The sequence below is a fragment of the Heliangelus exortis genome, chromosome 3 (genome assembly GCF_036169615.1).
Source record: "Heliangelus exortis chromosome 3, bHelExo1.hap1, whole genome shotgun sequence".
NCBI classification, from domain to species: domain Eukaryota; kingdom Metazoa; phylum Chordata; class Aves; order Apodiformes; family Trochilidae; genus Heliangelus; species Heliangelus exortis.
The window spans coordinates 55,475,375-55,501,739 of NC_092424.1; the positions used below are offsets into that span (position 1 = coordinate 55,475,375).

At 40.5% G+C, this 26,365-nt stretch overlaps 2 protein-coding genes across 5 annotated transcripts in view; both read right to left on the reverse strand.

The window, feature by feature from the left end:
- The window catches only part of VTA1 (vesicle trafficking 1), a 36,358-nt gene extending 24,165 nt beyond the window's left edge, over nt 1–12,193 (reverse strand). For 2 of the 4 annotated variants that reach the window (XM_071740728.1, XM_071740727.1), the window contains exons 1-2: nt 12,002–12,193; nt 350–444 (exon numbers count right to left, since the gene is read on the reverse strand). In XM_071740728.1, the coding sequence (XP_071596829.1) occupies nt 350–444; nt 12,002–12,110 (204 nt within the window). In that variant the 5' untranslated portion in view covers nt 12,111–12,193. Of the gene's footprint in view, nt 1–349; nt 445–1,937; nt 2,027–12,001 lie in introns of all 4 variants that reach the window. The other 2 variants (XM_071740731.1, XM_071740730.1) reach the window with 2 other exon arrangements.
- GJE1 (gap junction protein epsilon 1) lies at nt 12,166–18,648 on the reverse strand. The gene is made up of 5 exons (XM_071742444.1): nt 18,610–18,648; nt 17,816–17,998; nt 16,963–17,354; nt 14,250–14,439; nt 12,166–12,363 (listed from the first exon to the last, which is right to left on the reverse strand). Exons 1-5 carry the CDS (start codon nt 18,646–18,648, stop codon nt 12,166–12,168), a joined length of 1,002 nt encoding a protein of 333 aa, XP_071598545.1.
- Between the last annotated feature and the right edge of the window lie 7,717 nt (nt 18,649–26,365).

Consider the following 26,365-nt stretch of genomic DNA (forward strand, 5'->3'; position numbering starts at 1 on the left):
ACCAATAAAAAGTCCGCTACAACTCCTGCATTTTATTTGTAATAATTATGATTTATTGTATGTGCAAGTAAAGTACTGTAATTTATATTATTTATACAAAACATTGCAGCAAATGTCTGATGTATGAAATGTCAGTTATGTTTGCACATGAATACATACGCATAAACATACACATATGGGCTTATCTCCTTTCAAACCTCCTGTCAATTTATTACATACAACTTGAATTCATACAGTATGTCTGCATACAGAATAGGTGCACAAAGCAAAGATAGTATTTGCAGAGCTTAAATAAAAATTAAAGCAATATAGTGAAGAATCTTGGAGAAAAGCAGTAATTTCTACTTACGGCTTCCAACTGATCCATAAGTTTGGATAAAAATTTACGGCACTCTGGGGTTTTGCTATCAATTTTCATCCCTGTTTGCATTGCATACAAACGACCTTTAAAGGAGACAAAACACACCAAAAAAACAGAAGTTATTATCTAGAGGTAAAACGTGTAAGTAAAGCAATGCTCCTCCCAACACATCTGAAAGACTAACTCTTGTTTAACACCCTACTACAACAGTACCAGTGAGCAATGACAGCAAAATCATTAAGAGCAAAATCACGAACAAATCATGGTTTAGAAGCAACCTTAAAGGTCATCTATTTCTAACTGCCCTGCAGGGGCAGGGACAGCTCCCAACAGACCAGGTTGCTCAAAGCCCCATTCAAGGCCCAACCTGGCCTTGAACACTTCCAGGGAAGGGGCAGCCACAACTTCTCTGGGCAACCTGTGCCAGTGTCTCACTACCCTCACAGTGAAGAATTTCTTTCTCTAACCTAAATCTAACCTTTTCCATCTAAGTTCAGCCTTGCAGAGATACTAGGAACTATTTTCCAAATTTTTATGCTTTTTTTTTCTCAGTGAGTATTTCTACTGATTTCAGATTGATGTTTGTATCACTTTGATGTACTATTGAGTGCTTTTGTAAAGCCACCATCCTCATTTGCAATTTTCTCAAATGGGAATTTTATATTTACTTTTTATTGCTAGCTGAATAATTTTCATATCTCTGAACAGAGTGCATTGATATATCTCAAAAGTGGAACTTCATGTAGCAGGAACTATCTAGCGTTAAAACTCCACATTAACAAACTGAATTAAGCACCTATTATATCCATGTAGATGCTACATATCACCAAAAAACACATGACACAAACCTGATCTTTAAATCACACAAGACAAATTTTATTAAACTTCCTCTATAAGTAAAATTGCCAGGTTTTCTGGTGATCCTGAAAATGAATGATTAACATCTTCTGATTAAAATTTTTTTTATTACACACAAAAAAAAAGATTTATAGATATGCACACAGCAGAACTTCATATGCTTCAGGAAATTGTGGGTAAAGCCAAACAGCTATTATCTACTAGGATAACACACACAAACACAGATGCAAAAAAAGAAAAAAAATGGACAAAAGCATTCAGTAACCAAAGTAGAACACTTTTCATCTTTCCTTCCAAGCCAAGTCTTTATGCATTAGTGACAGCCTTTTCCCTTCAGATTAACTCAGTAAATATGAATATAAACACAGCTGGTTTAAACGGCACTGATGGTGTATGTGTGGCTTTTTATCACATTCTTTGCAAATACATCAATTTAAATAGTGAAAAAGATGTATTTTTTTTCCTCAATAATATCCAAAGGGGTGTAGTTACATGTACTGTGACATCTGTATGCTTCACAGGCATCCCTGTATAGCCATCCCCCTCCCCTCTTAGGATTTCAGAAACTGAGAAAAGCCTGAAGGCATTCCAATGAACAAATGTGAGTGAGCCTTGAACATACAGAGAACAATAGTTACAGACAACAAAAACGTTTTTCTTGCCCATATATAAATATACACTGTGAGTGACATCCATCAGTGCTCGATACCAGTAATACCTTCCTGCTAACAAGACTCTGGAACCAAGGTGCCCAAGAGTCCTCAGGTCATTCAGGATCAGAGGACTTTTATCCAAAGCATACACAGCCTGTCAAGAAAACATGAAGTTACTCTAGCAGCAGCTCTACAGACTAAGAACAGACATATCCTACAGATAGACTATTAATGTGACCTGAACTAAGATTAAATGTGTTGCACCTGTCACAGCAATTATATTTCTGTACCACCCCACTGACTATACCAGTTGCTATATCTAGCCATCAAAACTTGATTTGTATCAACATCTATATAAATTGGAAAGATTTCCTGCATGATCTTATTAACTGCTAGAAGATCAAAGAACGCTTAAGTTACCCTAACAAGAGAGTTTACTGCAATCTTTAAGAACTTTCAGAGTTCAGAATTTGTACATACTCACTTCTTCAACTACAGTAAAATGTTGGATAGGAGTTCTGCATAACTAAACCTGACCAGAGATAGGCCTCTGATGAAGTAATCACCAAGGTAAGGGCAAAAGCTATTCCCTCCTTCTCAAGTAGTGATTAAAAAGTACTTTTAAACAAACTATTACTGACAGAGAATCCCCTAACTAGCAGCATGCAGTGCTGAAAGGCAGTCTTCACTAAAATAGCCAGGTCAAAAGATAGAACCCATAAATTCTCCCTAAACATCAGTTTCAATTGATGAACTGAAGTTGCAGATGGAGAGCATTCTCTCCGGTGTTTGAAACTGAGCAGTGACAAAAAAAATGTTAAGTAGTGATGCCCAGTGTTAGGACAAAGGGTAACAGGTGCAAGCTGGAGCATAGGAGTTTCTGTGTTAAACATAAGGAAAAGTTTTTTCACTGTGAGGGTGACAGAACATTAGAACAGGCTGCCCAGTGAGGTTGTGGAGTCTCTTATGGATACATTCAAAACCTGCCTGGATGAGTTCCTATGGGACTTACACTTGGTGATCCTGCTCTGGCAGGGAGGTTGGACTCAATTATCTTTCAAGGTCCCTTTCAACTCCTACCATTTGGTGACTCTGGGATGCATATAAGGCACACTTAACTCCTTTACTCAGTGCTACTCCAGTCAAAAGTGAAGCTTGGGGGTTGGAAAATCTCCATCAGCAATCATTAAACTCATCAAGTTTAATTTCACTGCAGCAAGTGAAATACTTGAACAACTGAAAGAACTAGGAATTCCTCTGATGGAATGGGATGAAGAGCAATAACTTGGTATTTGCCTCTACATACACTAAAATAAAATATTTTAATGTTTTTAAATTTTGCTTTTGAAATTACAGGTACAAAGAGCAGTAAGTGAGTGAATCTGCAAGCAATAGGTAAACTTGTATCATTACTTGCAATGATATAATGGGCAAACTTGCTTCATTACTTAATTTTCAGCAGCATTTTTGAGCAAAACAATTTTCCTGTATTAATATTATTACTGAAACTTTATACTGGCAATTAATGGTGAAAGAACTGTTGTCCATGTTTATGTTGACAAGTAATCTCAGTAGCAAAGAATGCATAAGCAAAAGGCTAGAAGTTTGCTGCCTTCAACATCTCTGCTGAGAAAGCCAAATGTAACATGAATTTGGGACTGTATTACTGTGCTTGCTAGGTCACAAGAATTTTGCTTTGATGCAAGTGCTTCAGCTTCTAATAACTACAACTTAATCTCCTGAATGGTACAAACACCACAGAAAAAAAATCTTAGTATTCTCTATTACAATTGCATTATTTTGCCATTTTAAAATGTCATACTTGAGATGTAATTTTACATGAAAATTATTTCGGAGTTGTTCTTTTCAGAACCTCTCTTTATACACTGAAAAAATGTTTGAAGTGCGTGCCCCTAATGACCACAGTAATACACTGTAAAACCAGACTTACAAAAGTATTTGCTTAATAAATTTAAAAAAAAAAATTCCTCTGGAAAGCCAAGACGCTGAAAATTCTGATTTAAAAAGACAAGTAAAACCATATACTGTAGTTGCAGAAGTTTTCAAGTTTTTAAAGCCTAAATGAAGCATTTGAAGACTGAAGCCAGTCTCCACTGTTGTAATGAAGATCTGGAATACCTGGAAACAAATAAATGGTTCTTTTTAGGTTTTTTTTATGTACTTCGTTTAATAACAGATACAATCTACATTTTTTGCCTCCTTTATTCAAATCAAATAAAAAAGATTTTTGTGTGGCCAGCAATGGTAGCATATGCATAAAGTAAAGCATGAAATAGGTAAAGGATGCTACACAGAGCTAGTGTCTAAAGAGCAATTAGTATCATAAGTAGAGCTAAAGTAATTTGCAATCTTTTATGCACAAAGACAGAATTATTTTGCCAATTATTAACTAAAAGAGGGCCTGCTCTCAGTTTGCAGACAGGACATTTATCCTCAAGTTCTTAAAGACTTGGCAAGTGATCACTCTCAGAAAGATGTTTAGCCAAGACAACTACAAAATTTATGTCTTGATTTGTTGCCCTTAATCTTTGTTCAGCAAATACTAAGTGTAGGAGTGCTGGAAGGAATTATACAGTGAGCTTTACAGAAACTTCTCTGTTTTTATTTATGTCACGTAATACCACGTTATTTTTCCTCTGCTAATACACAGCACAATTTCAGAGCTGTATTTTGTCTCTAGTACGAGCCAGGCATTCATTCCTAACACACAGTAAGTTACTCCAGATTTATGTTTGGATAACAACTGAAACTCCCCTCACTCCCATTTTAAACTAATTCCGTGCCAAGTAAAAATACTGGAGGACAAAAGTTCCAGTTAGTAAGTATGCATAATTGATTGAGTCCAACTTCTAAATTCTGACTTACTATCCATCTTTCTTTTTCCCAGGCTAACAGGATCAAAAGATTAGTTTTTTCCCCCAGATGTATTTAATTCTATAGTATAGGAAAGAAAATTATTAGGAACTGGACTATTTTTGACATTTAAGACTGACAAAATTAAACAGCATAATAAAAATTTGCCATAAACATATTTTGATTCTGATTAAGAGATGAAAGCTTTTTCAAGCTGTAATTTATTACTCATACATATTCTACACCTTCCTCTTCCCTTTGTCAAACCTTTAATAGAAAAATGTTTATTAACTGCTTGGTACAGGAAGACAACAGTTGGAATACAAATGTGGGAAGAAAGGTATAAAAAACATTAAATTGGATTGTACTCAAACTACTGTAAATGCATTTTCATAAAGAATGAATCTGCCAAGAAAAAAAATCAAAATTATTCTTGCTTTCATGAACATTAGTGTATCATACTTCATTAATGTAACTTCTAAATTCAGATCATAAATATATTCTATTTCTATATGGCTAAGTACATTTGTCTGTATTCAAAGAGTTCCAGAATAGATTTAATAGTACTAACAAACCAAAGCACTCCCATGGAATAATCTTCACTTTAGTTTAAACAGCAAGTTTAAACCTATTTCATACACTCAAACTACCCTATTAGGTGAAACAAATCTGCACAGATGGGCACGACCGCAAGGTAAGTTTCCCAAGTCCAATCCTGATGTTAACTGCAAAAGGCATCCAGAGCTGCATCAGGAGAAGTTGCCAGCAAGTTGAGGACCATGATCTCTCCCTTTCAGCACTGGTCTGACACAACTGGAGTGCTGGTTCTAGCTCTGGGCTCCCGGTACAAGAGACAAGAGGCAATGGCCACATAAAGGACTTGGAAGCTCTGTCACTCCAGGAAAGCAGAGAGCTGGGAACGATAGGGCTTGAAAAGTGCAGGGATACCAGTGTGCATGAGTGTACCTGAAATGAGGAGGGGGGAAGTGGGGAGTGAAGGCAAAACCAGACCCTTCTCAGTGGTGCCTTAAGACACTTTTAAGAGGTAATAGGCACAAAATGTAACACATTTAAGTGTAAGAAAAAAATCTTCTACAGCTGTTGTGAAGCCTCCATTCTTGGAGGACTCAAAACCTGCCTGGACACAGTCCTGACCAACCTGCACTATTAATCCTGCTTTAAACAGGGGATTGGACCAGGTGATGTGCAACAATCCTTTCAATCTCAAGGATTCTGTGATTTTACAAACATGATGCTGATATCCAGGAATCCTTTTGTCAGAATCAGCACAAAACCTCAGGCAGGCAAAGACAGTTCTTAAGTCTGCTTTCTGAGCTTGAAGCAGAATAAAGATGGACCCCAAAGAAAGAGAATCATATTGTCAAAAAATGCATATTAGTATGTTTATACCATACAACTGAACTTTAGCAGTTTTACATAAATACACATACCTCAGAAATAAAGTTTCAGTCTCTGAAGTTCACTTGTTCTATTTTGTGTTCTCCCTTCTATCCCTGGCAGAGCAGATTATTTTTTAAGTGTTACACATCCAATCTAAGCAAGTGCCAAAAATACTACACAACAGCTGTAATAATCTTTAATTTTTGCTTCTGCCCACAGTTTGCTTTGAGGAACATGGGGTTTAAGTATTTATCTTTGTTATTCCAATAACTTATCACTGTTTTTCTGTCACAGACAAACCAGAATTTTAATAGCACAGTTTTACAAATCTCTGAAAGAAATAACAGCAAACAATCAAAGACTGGATACAGAAAAAACAGAAAGCACAGAGAGAAAAAAAGAAAAATAAATACTTTTAGCTTATACTCCAAGCACAATCAAAACAAGTCTCACAGTACATGACAAAATAGATATCTAGTTCTTAAATATTTGATCATTTTGACTAACTTATCCTATGTAAAGAACAGATTAAATCTGTTCTTCAGTATGTAATCTCTAATAACAGGATTGAAATAATTTGTAGGATTAGTAGCAGACAACAGTTTTCTGCCACCAGCAATGTGAGAATATGTAAAATGTATTTTTAAGAAGATATTGGGAAAAAAAAAGTAACAAAAAAGAGAATATTTAAACTGTAAAGCTCAGGAATTCAATCTTTCTATATAGAGAATGTTATTAAAAATGTTATTTTATATATTTTGGCTCTACAATATCTCAGTTAAATGAAGCCAGTATATGTCAAACCTCTACAGTGAAATACAGCTAACACAAGTTACTTTCACTTAAGTACCTTTGAATTGCATGTATCTTCTAAATTAGTAATTCAAAATGCATCAAGATACAATAAAAAGCAGAATAAATTAAAAAATCAATTAAAATATTTCTGCAATTCGTCCTCTGCTTTGACGAAGGATCTGTAAAATAGTACCAGTAACTCAGGAAATATAGTTACTGTGTAATTTTACTTCTGAGTCAGGCAATGAACTTTATTTTTTATCTTTTTTAAAAATTAGAAATAGTCTTATAATTGGTATGTAATGAGCAGCTTGTTTTGTGGGTGTCTGACTAAACTTGAAAGCAAAACTGTCACATTTAACAGGTGGGTATTTCTCTTAAAAGCTGAATTACTTAATTCAAATGGTAAACAACTAGTTGAGGGGAAAAAATTGTCTCTTGCTTTTTTCTCCTGCTTGATCCCACAAAAACAGAGATGTCAACAGAACAGTAAGATCCTTCAGAAGGATTTCTCAGGTGCTTTTCTATCTCCACAATTTTTTTCACACCTTTTTCAAACAGACCCAAGTCTGCTGATCTCACATGAAAGTTTTCTGAAGCTTAGCAGACTGTAAAGCAAAAAAACATCACAGCCCTGCTTTTCTGAAGCCATTACAGTTTTTTTTCATGTTGTATTCACTGGATATCCAAGCACTGAATGTTAGGATGTTACATATAACAGAACATCAGCACTTTTCTAGCAACCCATTGAAGTTCTCTCAATACTTTTCAATTAGAACATCAACGGCCAATAAGTACAGAAGTATAAAACAAACTACTAATCACCATCAGCTAAACAACATTACTAAGAGGCTGAAACAACAACTGTTTAAGACAATCTTGCTTTAAACACTAAAATATGTTTTCAGATGACAGAACTACCTTTTAAACCTTGCAATTCTTCCAAAAATAACTTCTGAGTCAAACTGCCTATAGCACAGTTAGAGATATAATTTCTTTAGTCATTATACAGGTCAGAGCATGTTTTTAATCAAAGCCTGCCTCCTTGTGTTTGCTGAAAAACATCCTGAAGTAGTCAGTCAGACTCGTGTAAGTTTTTAAATTAAGTTACTTTATTGACCACCAATCACTTATTCTCCTTTTGCTGAGCAATCAGTGTAACATCCTTTACTGGTTTTCCCTTCTAGGTATTCACTCAGCTGACCCTTAGTGAACCTGAAACAGCTAGATAATTAACGACAGTAATTAACAAAATAATATGAATGGGAGAGAAGTGTCATATGGGGAGGCATTTTAAGAGGAACTGATAGATTACTACAGCCTGAACACATGTTAACCATAAAGTCTTACCTATTTAAAAATTATTTTGTAAGATTGTGTTCTGTAAAACATAAAAGAAAAAGAAGCTTGATTTCTTTATTTCTCTGCAATCTATTTTCTAAGCAGCACAAATTTTACAACCATATAAATTTATGGTACATATTGTCAGGAAGCAAACATATTTTTATTGCTTCAATCAATTATGACCTTCTACTAACATTAGCTAGGGCTAAAAAAGGTAACAGTTTACAAACAACACAAAGCTACTGATTATATGCTGCTTTGAATTTGAATTTGAATACCTGAAAATGGAGTAAAGCTTGAAGGTTTTGAAAGCAATACAGAAGCCTACCAGACATAAAACCGTTTTTTAAATTTTTGCAATGTACCTAATCACGTACCACAACAAAAGGCATCTGTGATCTGTTTGGTGCTCAAGAGCAACAAAGGTGTTCTTCAGTGTTTTATTTTTCATGTGGAAAATTATGTGGCAGTTGGAAATTACAAATAATTTCTGCTGTAGCTATCCATATTGTCTATAATAGAGATTCATGTTCCTCAAATTACAATTTCTTTAAATCAACATATGCCAGCAATATAAAAAAAGCAGGAGTCCTGTCTTCACCCTGTGCTTTAACTAAGGCCCTGTGTCTTTGTTTCTGTGTGGGAGAACAGCTGTTTTAGCAGTAGTGAACAGGCCTGGATGAAAAACAGCTTACTGTTGTTTTTCATCATACAATTACATCAATGTTTGCTTCTAAAGCACATGAGTGCTGCGACTGAGAAGCTAAGGGACTACATTATATTCTTTAGGTGGCGGTGCCGATTTATGGTAGGTTAAAGCTTTAAATGAAACAAAAAACATAGAAGGAAAAAAATTAAAATGGTGTTTGCAAATGAAATGTATAACTGCAATTCAAATTCACAGCTTTAAGAGCACACCTCTGACACTCACTGGTGGATGCTGACGAGAAACAAAAATAATAAGATGAGCAATTAACAGCTGTTCCTTATAATTTTAATGCTGAGCTATAGGAAGTAGTATTTTAGGTTGCAAACATACCTTAGCAGCATTCATTTGCTTCTGATACTCAAATCAGTTTGTGCAGCAGCTCTTATTATCAGAAACATACAAAGTGGAACTGAGCTAAAAGGAACACACCTGAAAGTGTTGCAAATACATCCATACAGAGAAGTTCTGTGCCATGGAAACGTACTAGGACCAAAGCTTTTGGCTAGGGATGAACTACCCCTGGCAACATTCCAAAGCTAGAAACACCTCACTCTTGTCTTCAGACTCATGCAATGATGAAACTCCACGATGTAACCACAATTCCTCGCACAGTGAGTGTGCCAGCAGCCTTGTGACAGAACACACAGCACTGTCCCATCCCACGACCTTCACCACAAAATCCCCTCCTGCATCTCACGCCGCCTTCCCGGGCCAGGACACCCGCAGTGCCGGGAACCCGCCTGCAGACGGAGCCAGCAGAGGAGCTGCCAGCCCAGGGAACACCTCATGCACATTCCCAAGCTCTCCTCAAGCTATTCCTGCCACACATCCTAGCAAGACATAGAGATCCGCTTAAACACATTCCAAAGGTTCAACAAAGAGATGTTCAGGTTTTTTTCAGTAAAGTGAGTAAAGTAAATGAGAAACGTTGCTTAAACTCCACATAAAATCTGTACTGCTTTCAAAACGTCATCTGAAAACTTTTTTTTTTTTTTTTGTATACCCAGACTTACATTTTTTAAAATAACTACCTTTTTAGGAAAGCTTTTATTATTCATAATAAGCTAGAAGCACTACAGTAGAAATACTGATAATTAATACTTTGGCATTCAACATAATTGTTCCAAACTCACAATGTCCAAAAATAAGGGTTCATAAATCTTACTTTTGCTTCAAAGACAGAACTACAATACCAAAAAAAAAAATCCTATGAAACAGGAATATTGTATTTCAGTCAATCCAGACAAACTCATCACCCACAGGATGAAGTAAGTGTCCTCAGTGGAACACTGGGGAAAATTTATTCTTCTCCTTTGTGTACTTAAAAGAACAAAGGATCCAAGCAAGCCCTGTCTTGAAAAAAAGGTGTCACTGCTTTTTTACTTTACGTAATACTGCAATGAGACAGATATTGCTAGAATATAGTCTTCCTTATACTCAGGAATGAATAAGAAGTACTAATGTACTCAAATGAAAAAATAAGATATGCAGATTTTCAGGCTACTCAAAAAAGACAATGCAAAGAACTTAACAGAAAGTGCTAATCATTCAGCACAGTTGTTTTTTTCTGTGCACCAAGATTTTCAGAATGGAAAAGACATTAAGAAAATAGAGATAAGCCACATTTCTGTTCTAAAATAAAAACAGACTTGCATTTTGTTAGACAGTAAATTTTTATTACATAGCCAGACAGCCTACCATATCTTGTAAAAAACAAACCAAAAGCAAAACAAACCCAAAGAAATTAGCAAGCAAACAAACAAAAAAATGCAACTTGAGTTAAGTGATGCCTCCTGCCACAGCAAAGTATGATTTGTCCTGTGTTTTCCCAGTAAAAAAGAGCTAGTACAATTCAGAACATTCAGTGTTCCAATATGTTGCCATGTCACTTTTTTGGTGGCACTTTGTCATATTAGAAGAGTATTCCTGCATACCACATAGAACTGTTCTTCTGAAACTGAGCTGACAATATTTTCAGAGCTTGTTGAAGCCTGAATTTTTAAAGGTGATCCTTCTAAACTTAATATTCCCTTCTAAGTCAAAGTACCAATTTTAACCTCTGGTTCTTAACTTTCTAAAGACAAGCTATTGACAAGTAATTCCTCCAGATTAAGTCCTCCTGACACAATCAAAAGAAAAAGAAACAAAAGAAAACATAAACATACATTTCCGGTGACCTGCTAGTCTTAAAGATTTTGCAAGTGACAGGAATTAATTAATTGTGACAGGAATCCAAGACTATTAACAGGCTTTCATTTAATTAACTGTGGAAAACCTTTTAGAAAAGCCCAGACACCCTGACATGTATTAGCCTAGAAGCCAGCAGTTAGCTTGAAAAATTTACAAATCAAGATTGACAGCAAAATCACTTTTGCTGTGTTCATTTCAAAGAAAATGAAGAGCCACCCGCTCTTCCCCTTAGAAATCCCCTAAGTGATAAAGGCTCACAGAAAAGAAAATTAACACTATTAAAAGAATTAAAGACTTTCAAATTCAAATTGTCTATTCAGGTACAGGACAGAAAGCAGGTCTTTTTCATCAGCAAAGCTCTGAGAAGCCTCTAAAATGTTAGTTTTTTGCGATACTTATACCCCAACATCAAAGACTTGACTTCATCGTACACGTGCGTGACATCATGTATTTAGGCTGCCCACATACCACTACGACTGCAAAGAGGCTTAAATCTGCAAAAATAGAGCCCACGATAGGCGGGTTGGAGCTCGCAGCTAAAGCGACAGACACGGGAGACCACCCACACCTCGCACCGCCCCACGAGGTGGGGCTTCCCCCCACCGCCCCCACTCCCCAGCACACCCGCCGGCCACGCCGCGCAACCGAACGAGGCAGGGGGGCAGCGGGAGGGGCGCACGGAAGGCGGGGGGGTTGTGGTCCCACGCGCGGAAAGCGACCGCAGGGAGGGGCAGGGAGGACCGGGAGGCGAAGGGCCGGGCCGGGCCCAGCCCAGGGGCCGGCGGGGCGGAGCGGCGCTGTGGCCGCCTCACTTACAATAGTACGCCACCACTGGCTCGCGCTTGTCCAGCTCCTGCGCGGTTCGCAGATGGTGCTGGATGCTCTTGAACTGCGGCGGCAGCGGAGGAAGCGCCGTGGCCGCCATCGTGCGGGCGGCAACGCGAAGCGGCGACCACGAACGGCTGACACAACCTCTCCTTTCACCGGCCTGGCGCCGGCCGCTTCCGCTTCCGCTTCCGGCGGGGGGCACCGAGGCGCATGCGCGGTGGGCGGGTTTCTACTGGTGGCGGTGAGGCTGGAAGGAGCGCCCCCTGCTGAGCGGGAGGAGCGGGGGCAGAATGCGTTCGGACTCCTGTTCCGGCCCGGTCCCGGGGAAGTCGCGTTGAGGGCTCCTCCCGCTACAAGTAAAATGACTTTTCAGCTTGAAAAACTTTCTCCTTGGGCTGCCCTTAGGCTCATCGGAGGTCCGGGAGGCACTCGAGGGCTGGACCGCACCTCTGCTCCCAGGCCTCTTCTTCCCGCTGCGGCGCTGTGGAGAAGCCTCGTGCGGCCTGGCTACTAGCCCAGCGCTGTCAGCGGGTCTGGAAGCCCTGGAAAGCACATCTCACAGCATCACCACTTCCCAGATAACTTTTCCTCGAAGAAACCCCTCGGGCTTTTGTCTTTTGGCTGAGAGAGGGGATAGGAAGAAGAAAGGAACGGAGAACTGCTGAAGCAAAATGGTTTCGAATGGAGCTCACACATTGCAGTGTGAATTATTTTGGTGTCTGCCATCTTATCCTGATAAGTCAAATGCTTTATGGGTTTTTTGGGTTTTTGAATTTTTTCTACTTCTTTTCTGGCCCTGTTTTGGTCCCCCTGGTCTCAAGACAGTTGTCTCCAAGGGGATGTCTCCAGGAGGATGTCAGTGTTCCTGGGCATAAGGAAAGAGGCGTGTTGGAGGGAGGCGGCACAGAGTGGGAGAGGTGGGAGCGTTGTCTCATTGCTGTCATGGGAGGGAGCCGAAGAGACAACGGAAGGGAAATGATACCTGAACAGTAGAAAGGAATCATAGAATCATAGAATTGGCTGGGTTGGAAGGGACTTCAGAGATCAAGTCCAACCCTTGATCCACTACTGCTGCAGTTACCAGACCATGGCACTGAGTGCCACATCCAGTCTCTTTTTAAATTATCTCCAGGGATGGAGAATCCACCACTTCCCTGGGCAGCCCATTCCAGTGTTTGATCACCCTCTCAGTAAAGAAATTCTTTCTAATGTCCAACCTAAACCTCCCCCAGCACAACTTGAGACCGTGCCCTCTTGTCTTGCTGAGAGTTGCCTGGGAAAAGAGACCGACCCCCCCCTGGCTACACCCTCCTTTCAGGGAGTTGTAGTGATGAGATCTCCTCTGAGCCTCCTCCAGGCTGAACAGCCCCAGCTCCCTCAGCCTCTCCTCATAGGATCTGTGCTCGAGTCCCTTCACCAGCCTGGTTGCCCTCCTTTGGACCTACTCCGGGACCTCGATATCCTTCCTGAACTGAAGGGCCCAGAATTGGACACAAGACTCAAGCTGTGGCCTCACCAGCGCTGAGTACAGGGGCAGAATCCCTTCCTTGGACCTGCTGGCCGCGCTGTTCCTGATACAGGCCAGGATGCCATTGGCCTTCTTGGCTACCTGGGCACACTGCTGGCTCATGTTCAGCTTCCTGTCAATCCAGACTCCCAGGTCCCTTTCTGCCTGGCTGCTCTCAGCCACTCTGTGCCCAGCCTGGAGCTCCCCATGGGGTTGTTGTGGCCAAAGGGCAGGACCCAGCACTTGGCCTTGTTGAACCTCATCCCATTGGAATCAGCCCAACTCTCCAGTCTGTCCAGGTCCCTCTGCAGAGCCCTCCTGCCTTCCAGCTGATCCACACTTCCCCCCCAGCTTAGTGTCATCTGCAAATTTGCTGATGATGGACTCAATCCCCTCATCTAAATCGTCAATAAAGATATTAAACAGAACTGGGCCCAACACTGATCCCTGGGGGACACCACTAGTGACCGGCCACCAACTGGATGCAGCACCGTTCAGCACCACTCTCTGGGCCCGGCCCTCCAGCCAGTTCCTAACCCAGCACAGGGTGCTCCTGTCCAAGCTGTGGGCTGACAGCTTTTTCAGGAGAATGCTGTGGGAGACGGTGTCAAAGGCCTTGCTGAAGTCCAGGTAGACGAAAAACAAGGAAGGTACAGGACAAAGAACAGTTGTAGGACTGAAAGTGTGGTGGTGGTGTACTAGAAGTTGGCTGGCCCAGAGCAATGATACCTTTGATGTAAAGACAGCCGCGTCACTTTCTGATTCAGCTTCAGTTTCACTGGAGATTGTGGAGGGAACAATTATGGCTCTTTGATAAGTGAAAACAGAAACAGGCATGATGGCTGGCTGGAGACAAAACTGACTGCAAACTCGTAAGCTGGGGATCGTTTTAAGTGCTCTCTCTGTGAAAATGAGGCAGCTAGAGTATGGTGGAAAACAATGGAAAAGTCAAAGGAGCACTTATAATGTGGCCCTAGTGTAAGCAAAAATACTTGCTACTGTGTTCTGTGAGACAAGGACTTCATGTTCACTGTGTAAAGAAATTGGACTGAATAAAATAATCCCCAAGTGTATTATGTAATTCTTTTCATAATGAAAAAACAAAACAAACAAACAAAAAAAAACCAAAAAAAAAAACCCATTCAGGATTATCTCAAAACATTTGCTTAGCATTTGAGCTAAAATCAGTACAACACTGAGAAATGCATGCAGGCATGTTATAAATCTCAGAGGGAATAAGGTTGGAAGGAAGCTGAGAAAAAGTGATGTAAATGAGGATAAAAGTGGTGGGAGTCTGAAAGAGAAGTTTAGAGACTGGAGAATACAATGAGTGCCAGGGAAAAAAATGGCAAATATAGGAAAGAGAATGGTTGACAACAATGGGGAAATAGTTTCTTTACACGGACATAGCTCCATCAGCATGTTCCAGAGACTAATGACGAAATCAGTCACATAAAAAAAAATGTGCACTAAAAGGCAATAATGCACATAATTTTTAAATGAAAAACTGAAACCGAGGATTTTGACAATCTTAACAGGAAATGCAGAAAAAAAAAAAAATCTGTGTTGTATCTGATTTGGAAAAAGAACATTTTTGATCTGTTTCAGATTTTGACCACCATGGAAAAGGGCATGGTGATCCGTGGTCATCCACCTCCTAGAAACCCTATCAAGGCCCTCGGGCAGTCTTGTGCCAGTCTTGTCTCTTGATGGTGAAAGGGAAGACCCCTGAGGGGCTAGTGGCTTTGGAGCTCCTCTAACATTTCTGAAGGGTTTTGAAATCTCAGAAGAAGAGCAAGCAATGGAAAGAATAAGCACCAGAGAAAATACTTGCAAGATTGTGATGTACTTACTTTATTATTATACAAGTATTTGATTAAGTGTGATTAAGTTGGTCACAACTGTACCAAGCACATGTACATAAATTCTTTTTAGTAGTAGTATATATATTGTATTTTATTTATAAATATAAAGATTTTTTTTCCTGAGATTATAAGTTTAAATTGCAAAGAATAATTCCAGATGGATACCAATGGATATGGCAAAAAAATAAAGCATGTATTAACCAAAGCCCGTGGCATATTAGGCAAACAAGAAGTTAGCACAGTGATTCTTATTCCACTTGTAATGCTTGCAAATATCAAGTAAGTTAATATTGCACAAATCTGGTAGTGTTGACTGGACATGTATTTAAGACAACATATAACATATTTCCATAGGGAAAAAAATAACACAACATTAATACTTTTATACAGCGAGTGTTTTGAGATTTATCATCTCATTCTTGATCAGCATATTAAATAAAAATCACACATCTAGTTGTGAGCCTTGTTGATCTAGATGTCCCAGATTTAATCAAAACCATGACACCTAAATCATGCAATTCCATTTATGTAACAAGGACTCCTTTTGGGAGTGTAGATTACAAGCTTATTTTAACACGACATTGTTTAGGACTGCTTAGCCAGCTGTTGGTGCTAAAAGATTTTGCAGTAAATTTTCCAGAATTTTCAAAATCTGCCTGAAAAGACCCAAACACTGTCACTGGGATCCCAGTTTTGTTTATGCCGATTTGAATTTTTTTTTTTCACAAAAGTTAAACTTAATTAAAGCATCAGAGATGCTCTTCCCTTCAGTGTTACAGGCCTCACAAAGTGTTTCTAAAGATTCTGACAGATTCCTTTGGACTTTGCTGGTTCCTGGATCACTACTAAGTAGTGTTTCACTTGTCTCACTGAGATTCAGAACAGGAATTGTTTAATCTAATTACTGTAAAAAATGATGAAAGGTTAAGAAACCGCCCTTTTCTCCCTAGAATTCAGGATGTTTGAAAAACAAGTAGAAAATACCTAATTTTTATGGTTTATATTTGTCCATATTTTATAGGCAGGAAACTACTTCCTTTCTTTCCTATTCTGAAATCTTTTCACACCCTACACTCCTCCCCCCATATCTCACTTCTGCACATGGAATGAAATGACTTCTAAGTTCAAGATGTCTATTTGTCCTCAAGAAGAAACTGTGGCACACCAAAGCATCTGATACCTATACCGAGTTTAAGATCTAACCTATTCAAATACACTTCCTGCATGCAATTTTAGTATGCAGACTTCTTTTTAATTGTCATTCTAGCAATAGCAGTCAGAGCAATAGGAAGTTTGATGTGACGCACACAGCAAAAAGTTCTGGGGGCCAATTCTATAGTCACACACAAGCAAAACTCTCACTGAAATCAAGGCATGACTGCACCCAGAAAAGGCTTTTCTCTGAGATTGTCTTTTGACACTTTTAAACCTCTTATGTAAAACTAAGTCATAATCATGAGTGTGGTTCCCTTCTGCAACACTGCATGGAGGACAGGAGAAGTTAGGGCTTGAAATCGCTTGTTACAAAATGGCAGATGGACAGGGTGGTAAATAACTAGTAAAAATCAGTAAATCACTGATTTTTAAAGAAACCTAGCCTCCTACATGAGATCTCAAAAATTTCAGCAATACACAAGACCACTGTAATAACAGTAAACGTGTACATTGCAATAAGAAAAATTGTCTTTTCAAAGTGCTCTGGCACCATGCACCGGGTAATGTTAAACTTTTTTTCAAGTGCTCCTACATCACAAATGTAGATTGCATTCACTTTGAAACCAAAAAGCTGAATCTGAAGCCAAAAAGCCACAGCCTCGAGGATAATCCTTAAGAGTACAGAGAAGATATAAAAAACACTATAGAGTGACTTTTGGAGGATATCTTCCTGTTTGATGCTCTTACACGCGGCATAAAGGTGAAAAAATGCTCCAGGTACCAGAACAATCACCAGCTGTAGTGCCCAGAATACCTAAAATGTAGCAGAAACATAGTTGCCAGGTCATTTACAACTGCATTGAGACAGCTAAAATGTGCTCATATTGAACATTTTGTCTGTTCTTACATATATAAAATTAATAAACACTTAGATGAGAAAGCAAAAAATCACTATTACATTTTAATTTTAAAAGCTCAGTTCCTTTCTGAAACATGAGGGTTGTTCTTAGGAAGGATAGAAAACACAGTTCCATACTTAGTCACAGATAAAAGGTTATTAAAAAGAAAATACTCATGAAGAAGCTAACTGACAATTAGTTCAATGAGTTGCTACCTCTTATATGGAACAATTATGTTTCATTTTTGCAGTTTATTTTCTCTACATTGGATTTCTACAAAAATAAAATAAAATAAAATAAAATAAAATAAAATAAAATAAAATAAAATAAAATAAAATAAAATAAAATAAAGTAATAAAACAAAACAAAAAATTACCTGAGGAGTTATAGGCCTGAACTGGTTGTAGCAGAAAAGATTAACCTCTCTCTTGTCTGGGTCACAGCTGAAATGCAAGGCCTCGTTTCCATAAACAGCAAAGCCCAAAACGCCAAGGAAAAACATTCGGACTGAGCCAAAGAAAAGAGTGTGGAATTGGCCAATTACCGTCGGTGGCCTGAGCTGCAAATCACAGGGTTATTCAACATGAAAATAAAAATGAACAGCGTTATTGTTGGAGGCCTACTTCTTCTTTTTCATTATCCAAAATATTTATTTTATTCTACCTGTTTAAAAAGGAGTTTTTCTGCGTAGGCTGCAGTAGCTTTCTAACAAAATAATGGCTTAGGACACTTTATTGTTGCTACTAATTTTATAAAAGCATTCGTCTGGCAGTTACCAGTTAATTTGTTTCGCTGCCTTTATCTGCATGCTGCTGTTGCAGAATGCACCAGATGGAGCTGAGCGCTTCGACCGAAAGAAAAGTCCATTTGTTTTGCTATTGTATCAATTTACGTGATGTCAGGTGATGCCAAAATAAGGACCTCCGTGCCACCATCAGACTTAATCACACTCATTCTCTCAAATTAAATTACAGCTTCCCCAAAGAGGCATTTCTAGCACCCAGGCAGGCTCATTGGGGTGGGTGTCGGGTCCCGCCCTGGTAGCCCAGCTGCTGGGGGACGGCAACCAGCACCGCTGCTGGGCGATGGGGCAACGCGGCTCCCTGGTGCTTTGGGTCCAGATCCCCCGTTACCCCTCTCCGGGCCCCAAGTCCTCCCCACCGTACTCACACATCCCTCCGAGAAGCTCCGCATGTAGTTAGGGGACATGTCTGGGCCAAGCGCCCTGCGCGGGCGGTGGAGGCCGGAGCCAAACCCCCGGACCCCGGTTCGCTCCGCCCTGTGCCCCCGGGCGGGCCCCGGCTCTGGGGCAGCAGGCAGCGGGCGCAGCAAAATCGGGTCCGGCCGGAGCCGGACGGTAATCCCCGCTCAGCACCGTCAGCAGCGCCGGCAGCCGCTACCGGGCTCTCCCCTGCCCCGCTGCCCTACGCCGGCATCTCCCCTGCCTCGGGGTACCTGCAGCACCGACTGTCACCCCACCCCCGGACCGGGCCCCGTCGCCGTCTCAGGTCCGGCCTTGCTCCCGGTTCTAGGCTCCAACCAGGGACTAGGCAGCAGTAGCAGCCCCAGTGCTGCGCTCTTGGGGTACTCGACACTCTTGCAGCTTCCCGGGCTGCTGTCACGTTCGATGTACACTGTCTGGAGCTTAATAACTTGAAAGTTGAATAAAAAGGAAGGATGCAACCCAACTTGTGGGCTGTAGGTACAAGATTCTGAGTTTAAAGAAATAACGAAACTGAATTAAATAATATTAACACCTCCAATATTACAGCAAATAACTTAATGGCAATACTTGCTTTTAGTAATTTGTCAGCCTACTGCATATGCACCGTTGAAAGAACTTGAGAAGGGTTGTGAACGCACCAGACTCTACTGGTGTTGAACAACTGCAGAGTGAAACACAGGGACATACCCCAACATCCTAGTTTGAGCTAAGCGGGAGTTTTATGAGGAGGTGGGGAGAGAGTAGATAGAGGATGGGAAAGCAGAAGAGAGGAAGATGCATCTTATAATTGAGTTGCTTATGCACAGTAGCTTATTCAGCATTCTGAAGAGGATGCACAGGAAAGTAAAAACTAGCCACCAAATCCAAGAGTGGCATTTACTCCTGTGCCTCTAAACTCATGAAAGAGCCTCTCGTCTGCAGGGTGATTTCAGGTAGATGTAATCAAGTGTTGCCTGCTCCGTGATGTGAATTAATAGGCATGGAAATACAAACAGGAGAAGGAAAGTGATGGGATTCAGGGTTCATTTTTATGTGTAGATTTAGCTGCTGTGGCTGTAGAAGAAACCACAATGACTGTACTAATGACATAGTTAGCATAACTGTTGTAAGATTCCAGAACAACATTTGAAGGGGAACCTGCCCAGCATCTGCTGAAGTAGCAGGTGCAGAAGGTGAAAAACACTTCATTAAATGTGTATTATTTACTGCAGCTCCTTTTTCAGGCAGTTAATTAAATGTCTGTCTGCTGAAGGACTCTTTAAAGTTGTTGCATTAGTGGCATTGAGACTGGGTTTCTAAACTTTCTAATGCAATCTGCTGCTCTACTGTGCAGAGAGAATGCTGAGGTTTGTGTATATTGAAAGAGCTAAAAGCAATACCTCACAGTGGTATGAGATCTGCAATAAAATGCTGTTGTTTTCAGGGTGTGTGTCTAACCTTCATAACAATGAAATAATTGTGATGACAGTGAATTTTTTGTCTTCTGCTCGTGATGCATATGGAGCTTAATTTTAATAAAAAAGCAAATTTTAATACTTCTACAATACCAGAAAATTACTAAATCAGCTCAGCATGCTGAACAGAAGTTTAATGCCAGTAATATTTTAATCATTTAATTCCTTTAAAATGTTAACTGTTATTGGAAACCTAATGTTGAATGTACTTCAAAGAATACTTGTATTGGTATTTCTTACAATCTTTTTAAGCAGAAATGTTTTAAAAAATCAACAATGGGTTGCTAACCTAGTTTCCAACCTGAGAAAATTTTTTCAATTCTTTTTACTATTCTTAGTATAGTAGCCATTATTTTAACATTGACCAATGAATGTAAACCCACAATAATCTTTAAGTTTGGTCAGGAAGCATTTGATTTCATTATAAAAAGAAATAATATTTAAGAACACATTTTGGGTAAAAATCTGCACTATACAAATGTTACTTTGTATCTTTTTATTGCTGGGTGGTGATAACATAGTTATCTGACTTGAATCATCTAATCTAAGACAATCAAATAATTCTTTGTATTACATCAGTAACATGGAAATTCAAAGTTCTGTTCTGTAATAATGATGCTAAAAAACTTACCTGGCAATGCTCTATATTAGTTCTGGGAACACATAAGTAATAAAGCTGCTTTGAAATAAAAACATGAATTGTAGAGGGGTTGTCAAATAAACCAAATACAAACCCCATGGGTCTCTGCACTCAAACCCCACTGAACATGATGAATGGGCCCACAATAAAACTGTTGGTTTCTTTGAAGTGGCTCAATAAGTGCCATGTGATCTGAAGCACAGGAAGCCCATTATCTTCACACTAGGAGGAACTAATAGCAGTGTTTTTCCTTTTTTCATGTGTGTTCAATAATGTGCTTCGTAACACCACATTAAGAGGATGGCTCAAGATGGGAGTAGAGTAAGCAGGCGTTGTACAGTCCTGATGAATACAATCTGCTAAGGCAACTCGAGCCATTCCTTATGACTTTGTTGTCAGAAAATAATTTGTTTTGAATCTGCAGGAGGGGATGTCTCGGTTGTCTGCCATGTACAAATGGGGAGATGATATCACACTTATTTCTAAGCGAATTCTAAGCCTGGTTTTCAGCCCAAGGTTGAAGCTCAGCAATGTGCTCTTTTACCTTTTAATGAGCTGAAGTCCTACTGAAGAATTGCAGTTAAACAAATGGAAATTAAATGCATGCATAAAGCTCCCCTTGCTCTTAGAAGAATGATCTGCAAGTTTAACATTAGGCACCCAGATCATTGCTTTCTTAGTGCAGTTAAATGCAGTGGCCTCTCTTTTCCTTGTGCTGTGAAAAAAACGTCACCATGGAAATGGCACAAAATAAAAAGGAGCAAAAAATGAACTGGTATCAATAAGGTGAGTTTTTACCTGGTGAAAGAGAGCTTGCATCCCTACATTTTAAAGAACAGCCTCTTCTTCCAGCTTTCTATCTTTACCTAGTGGTGGAAGCAGTTGAATTTCTCTTTTGGTTTGCAGGCTTCTCCACACAGACCTAGTGGAGGCCCCTACTAACTGCAGAGTGGTGCCTCCCCTGCAATGTGCTCCTGAGATGCAGGTTGCCTCACCTTCAGCTAGGGTAGGAGGCTTAGGAGGCAGGTGGCTTCCTCAGATCGTCCTGACAGTCTGCTGGTTTATATTTAGCATGAAGTGTAGTGGGCAAGATGCAAAGTCTGGGAGTTGAGAAGGCTGGACTAAAGAGAGCCTGGGCTTATTGCACAGGAGTTTGGGCTTTAAACATGGTGCTCAGACTGGGGAGATGTGTTCCATGTATAAACTTTCTTCACCGCTTTTTAAAAATTAATGCAAAGCCTTTTTGATCTAAAAAAGTATATTTTGAGGAATTAAGAAATAAGCATGATGAATCACTCTAGTTTTCTGCTGTCACTGTGTCCAGTCATGCAGGCTTAATAAAGAGGAATTTCCATATTAGTTTTTACATCTCATATTAGCCATAAACTACTCCTACTTGCAGCCTGGTGCTCCGAGGACATAGTGCTGCTGGTGGACACAGCTCAGCTCTGACCAGAGAGTGTAGCTACTTCTTCTGTTATCTGGATTCTTGAAGAGAAAGGGGCTGCATGTACACATCTGACATCTTTTCTATTAGCTGCTTCTTAGATCTTATCCCTGAGCAATGGTAGCTGAACTCAGCATTTCTCTTCTGAACCTATCTAGTTTGCTAGCTTATGCCATTTGTGACATTCTCTACTCAAGACCACAACAATTCTTTTTAGAGTAATTTTTCTCTTATTAATTTCTCCCAGGTAATGCACTGGCATTGACTACAAGGTGATTAACTTTCAGTGCTCTTTAACTAGTAAAAGGGTCGGTCACAAATGTTTGATGTTGAGATATCTAATCTAAGAGTTTGAGGTCTGGCCTTAGAGTTGTAGCCTTAGAAGCCTTAGATGTCTGTCCATCTTCAAGTCTCTACAATATGGAGAGCTCTATACCCAGGTACAGAGTCCTTGTTTCCATCCCTTACTCTTTCCAGATGCTTCTTGGACCCTTCTCCAGCCACCCACATAGTATCAGTAGCAAACCCTCTTATGTATTCTGAAACCTGAGAACAGAGGAAGCAATCTGTGTCTGTGTTCTCTTGTCCTTTGAATAGAGCTTCTGACTCAAGAAGATGAAACGTAATGGATGTTTACCCCATAAAAAACATCTCCACCAAATTAAGAAAACCTGTATTCAAGTAACAAGAAAGAATACATGACTTACTTTAAGTTATTGTTCATCTAACTCCCTGGGAGAAGTCACTTTCTGCTCTAATCTTTGTCTGCTTTTTCCAGCTGTATCTGCTGGTCTGATGTGTGATTAGACCATTTTTCTGAGGTTTGGTTCCTAATCCTCAGTATTTTAAAATCAAACAGTAGTTGTTCCTTGTTGTTTCTTTTTATGAATGATTGATGATCAGGCCTTCAGACATGATCACTTTCAGGCTTGTGTTTGAACACAGTGTTTATTTAATTTGGAGGCGTGCATACATAATTAAAGGCTACTTACTGCAGGTAGATTTGTTGGCAGATACAACTTACACTTCATGGGACTACACAAAGTCTGTTGTGGTGGGCAAAACTGTAGTTAGCCCTGGAAATGCCAAGTACCTTGAGCTGCACAAAGGAGTAGAAGGTCTCTTCTCCCTGCTGGAAGCAGCTCTCGGCAGAGGGCGTTTGTGAGATGCATGGAGTTCCTCATTCCTACTGGGACTGTTCTGACATCTCTGCATTTGGTAATTACTGATGAAGTGGCTTTGCCTCCCACCTTTCTGAGTCGTTGCAGTCCCTGCTCTGTGGTGTTGCACTCTCAGATATGTTTCATCTGCACTGGATGACTTCAGCTTCTGCACAGTTTCTTTCACACTTAGGGGGCTTACCTGTGGCACTCTCTCCTTTGCTCCTGTGATAAGTACAGCTCAACAGCTGCATGATGAGATTTTCAATAAACTATAATCTGAAATACCATCCAAAGAGTCAGATGGATCCCTTTGTTTGAACAGAGAATGAAAACCAGTTTGTATGTGGGCATCTGAATTGCAGATGGTTTGTGTCAGGATCTGTGAATCTTCCACTTCCCTTGTCTTTACATAGACACCTGTAAAATGGCATTAGAAGCATAATCTGATTTTTTGGTTCCTTTGACTGGAGGCACTCACGGCTTCCAAAGCTTATTTCCTTGCTGTTTGGAGTTCTGAAAATACAGAGTAAATAAAACCAAGTAATGACAAAAATCAGGAACATAAATTTCCACTGAATATGTTTCTTATTCCTCAGCCATAGGAATTCCATCCTTTGGACTGAAGGACAGGTAAAATTATTGGGCTAGAAGAAATTCCACTGGAGGGCAGCAATGTGAGTGGTGGTGTTGTGCAACAAAAAACAAGTGATCCCACCTTCTCAGTGCAACATTGCATGAAGTTTATGCCACTGCTAGAAGCTTTTAAAGTGCTCTTCAGTTGATATTAATGCAAAAAGACTCAGCTTCTTGATGTCTCAGGTAAATCAATATTAAAGACTTGTTGACTTTAAACTATTCTCCAAATGGGAATCATACTGATTGTTCACATATAAACCCATTCACACACACACACAAAAAAAGTGAAAGGACCATACTCAGAGACTGAAATGCCAAAGGCACATATTTGATCCAGCCAATGGGAAGCAAAAAGACTGATCCAGACTGTCTGCAGAAACCTGAATACTGATGGTCCTAGAAAATTTTGTGTACATTAAGCAAAGTTGAATTGTGATAAATATCCAAGCTGACAGTAAGACTGCCTCAGAGGGGGAGGAACCTTGGTCAGTAGCAAGAATCCCTTCCAGAGGAGCTCTGTGATGAGTCCTGTCAGCTGTCCTGTGGTAAAGGTGATGTCTCTAGTTTGATCATTTCTGAGGATGAGCACTGGCTGGGTTGTCTAATAAATTAATCAGCATTATATGAATCAGTAATTTACATGACTGTGACATTTATAAAATCAGGGAAGAGGAAAGAGTCATAAAGATCAATCAATAGATACAGAGAGGTGTAACTTTTAAGAAGCATAATACTTTATGTTTGATAATCTTCGTAAAAGGTTATTTAAGGCATGTCAATTTAAAAATTAAAGTAAATTTAGTTAAAGTAAATGTAAGTTTTAAATTTAGTTCCTACACTGGACAGCATGCCATTGCTCTGTATTACTTGCCACGTGACATGCCTTTCTTCTGGTATTTTAGTGGTAAAATTCTTTCTCCCACTGCAGCGAGTCTTCCATGCATTCATTTTCTTTCTCCATATACCTTTCATAAATCTATATGGTTTCCATTTTAAAGCAATTTTAATAATAGAAGCTCATACGTCTTTCTTTTTGAGAAGAGGAAGTGAAAGAATCAGTCTGCAGAGAAAGTTACTGGCAAATGCTGTCATTTCTCTACCTTAGCTTCATCTTAACTCCAGTCGGTCTGTCTGTTTTTCAGCAAATTTGCTCTGCTTACATTCACAACTTCTGTTGGAAACTGATGAAGCTGTTTGGAAAGTCTATACATGTGCAAACACTAGAAAGTAGTAGATACTACCTCACTAAAAAGCAAAAATTAGCAGGGTCAGAAGCTACACTTCTAAGAGGCAAACAACATTTATTCTCCACTGTGTTATACCAACTGCATAGTAAGTCATGGATAAAAAAACATCATCTGTCACCATTTCCATAGTCAAGAATAATGTGAAATGCAACTTTTCAAATCAAACCCTGAAACTTTAAAAGCAGCTGGTGTCTTTGAGTAGGTTCCATTCAGAACTCACATCTGAATGACAGCAATAAAAATCTCTTAATCTCCAAGTCCCTCGATCCCCTCGACTCTATTTCAAAGCTGCTGATGGAGGAAGGGTTTCCCGGAGGCGATCCCGCCTTCCTCCCGACGTGGCGGACAGCTCTCGGGTTTGCTGGGCAGCCCCTCCCGGGGGGTGGGGGGAAAACTGCTTGTGCAGGGCAGCGACGGGAGAAGACCCTTCTTCCCTTCTCTCCTTCCACTCCTCCCACGTCATTCCCCACAGCGCTCAGCGTCTGGGACACCGCGGGACGGCTCCGTGCCCCCGCCTCGGCGTCTCGGGGCTGAGGCGAGGGCAGAAGCGCTCGCCGGACTAGAGGCGGAGCGGCTCCTCCCAGCACCAGGTATAAATAAACGGGACCTGAAGCGGACGGGGACCGGGCTTCGTCTGCGCCTCGCCGCCGGACCGGGCTCAGGCAGCACCGGAGCGGCTGGACAGCGCCGGAGGCTCCGCGGCAGTGCAGCCCCGGCCCCCGGCAGCGCCCGGCGGTCGCTGAGGCCCCGGCGGGTGCGGCGCAGGGCGGAGGGGCGGCGGGGGGCGGCTCCGGGGAGGCAGAGCCCGAGGGGGGTCCCTGGGTACATGGCGGGTTGCCGTCCTGATGGCAGGTGCTGTCCCTGGGGCTGAGGGCTCGTCCAAAGAGCTGAGGGGGACCGGCACGGGATTCTTTATTCTACCTCCCCCCGCCACTGCGCCGGCGGGCAGTGCTTCCTCTGCATTTCGGAAGGGAGAAAACTCGGCAGAGAAAAAAGGAAAAGAAGAGAGACAGGAGGGAAAAGGGAGAAAGTTCGCTGACTTACAGAGAGGTGAAGGTTTGCAGTGGTTCCCACTGCACTTCAAGCTGGAGATCTCCGGTCCGCCTGAAGCTGG

Excerpts from the sequence above, each read along its gene's own strand:
- GJE1 (XM_071742444.1), bottom strand. The coding sequence starts at position 18,648 with ATGTCCCCTAACTACATGCGGAGCTTCTCGGAGGGATGT. Across the intron at positions 17,999-18,609 it reads GGAGCTTCTCGGAGGGATGT|CTCAGGCCACCGACGGTAAT; the intron begins GTGAGTACGGTG and ends TGTGATTTGCAG. Across the intron at positions 17,355-17,815 it reads TCAGGCCTATAACTCCTCAG|GTATTCTGGGCACTACAGCT; the intron begins GTAATTTTTTGT and ends GCTACATTTTAG.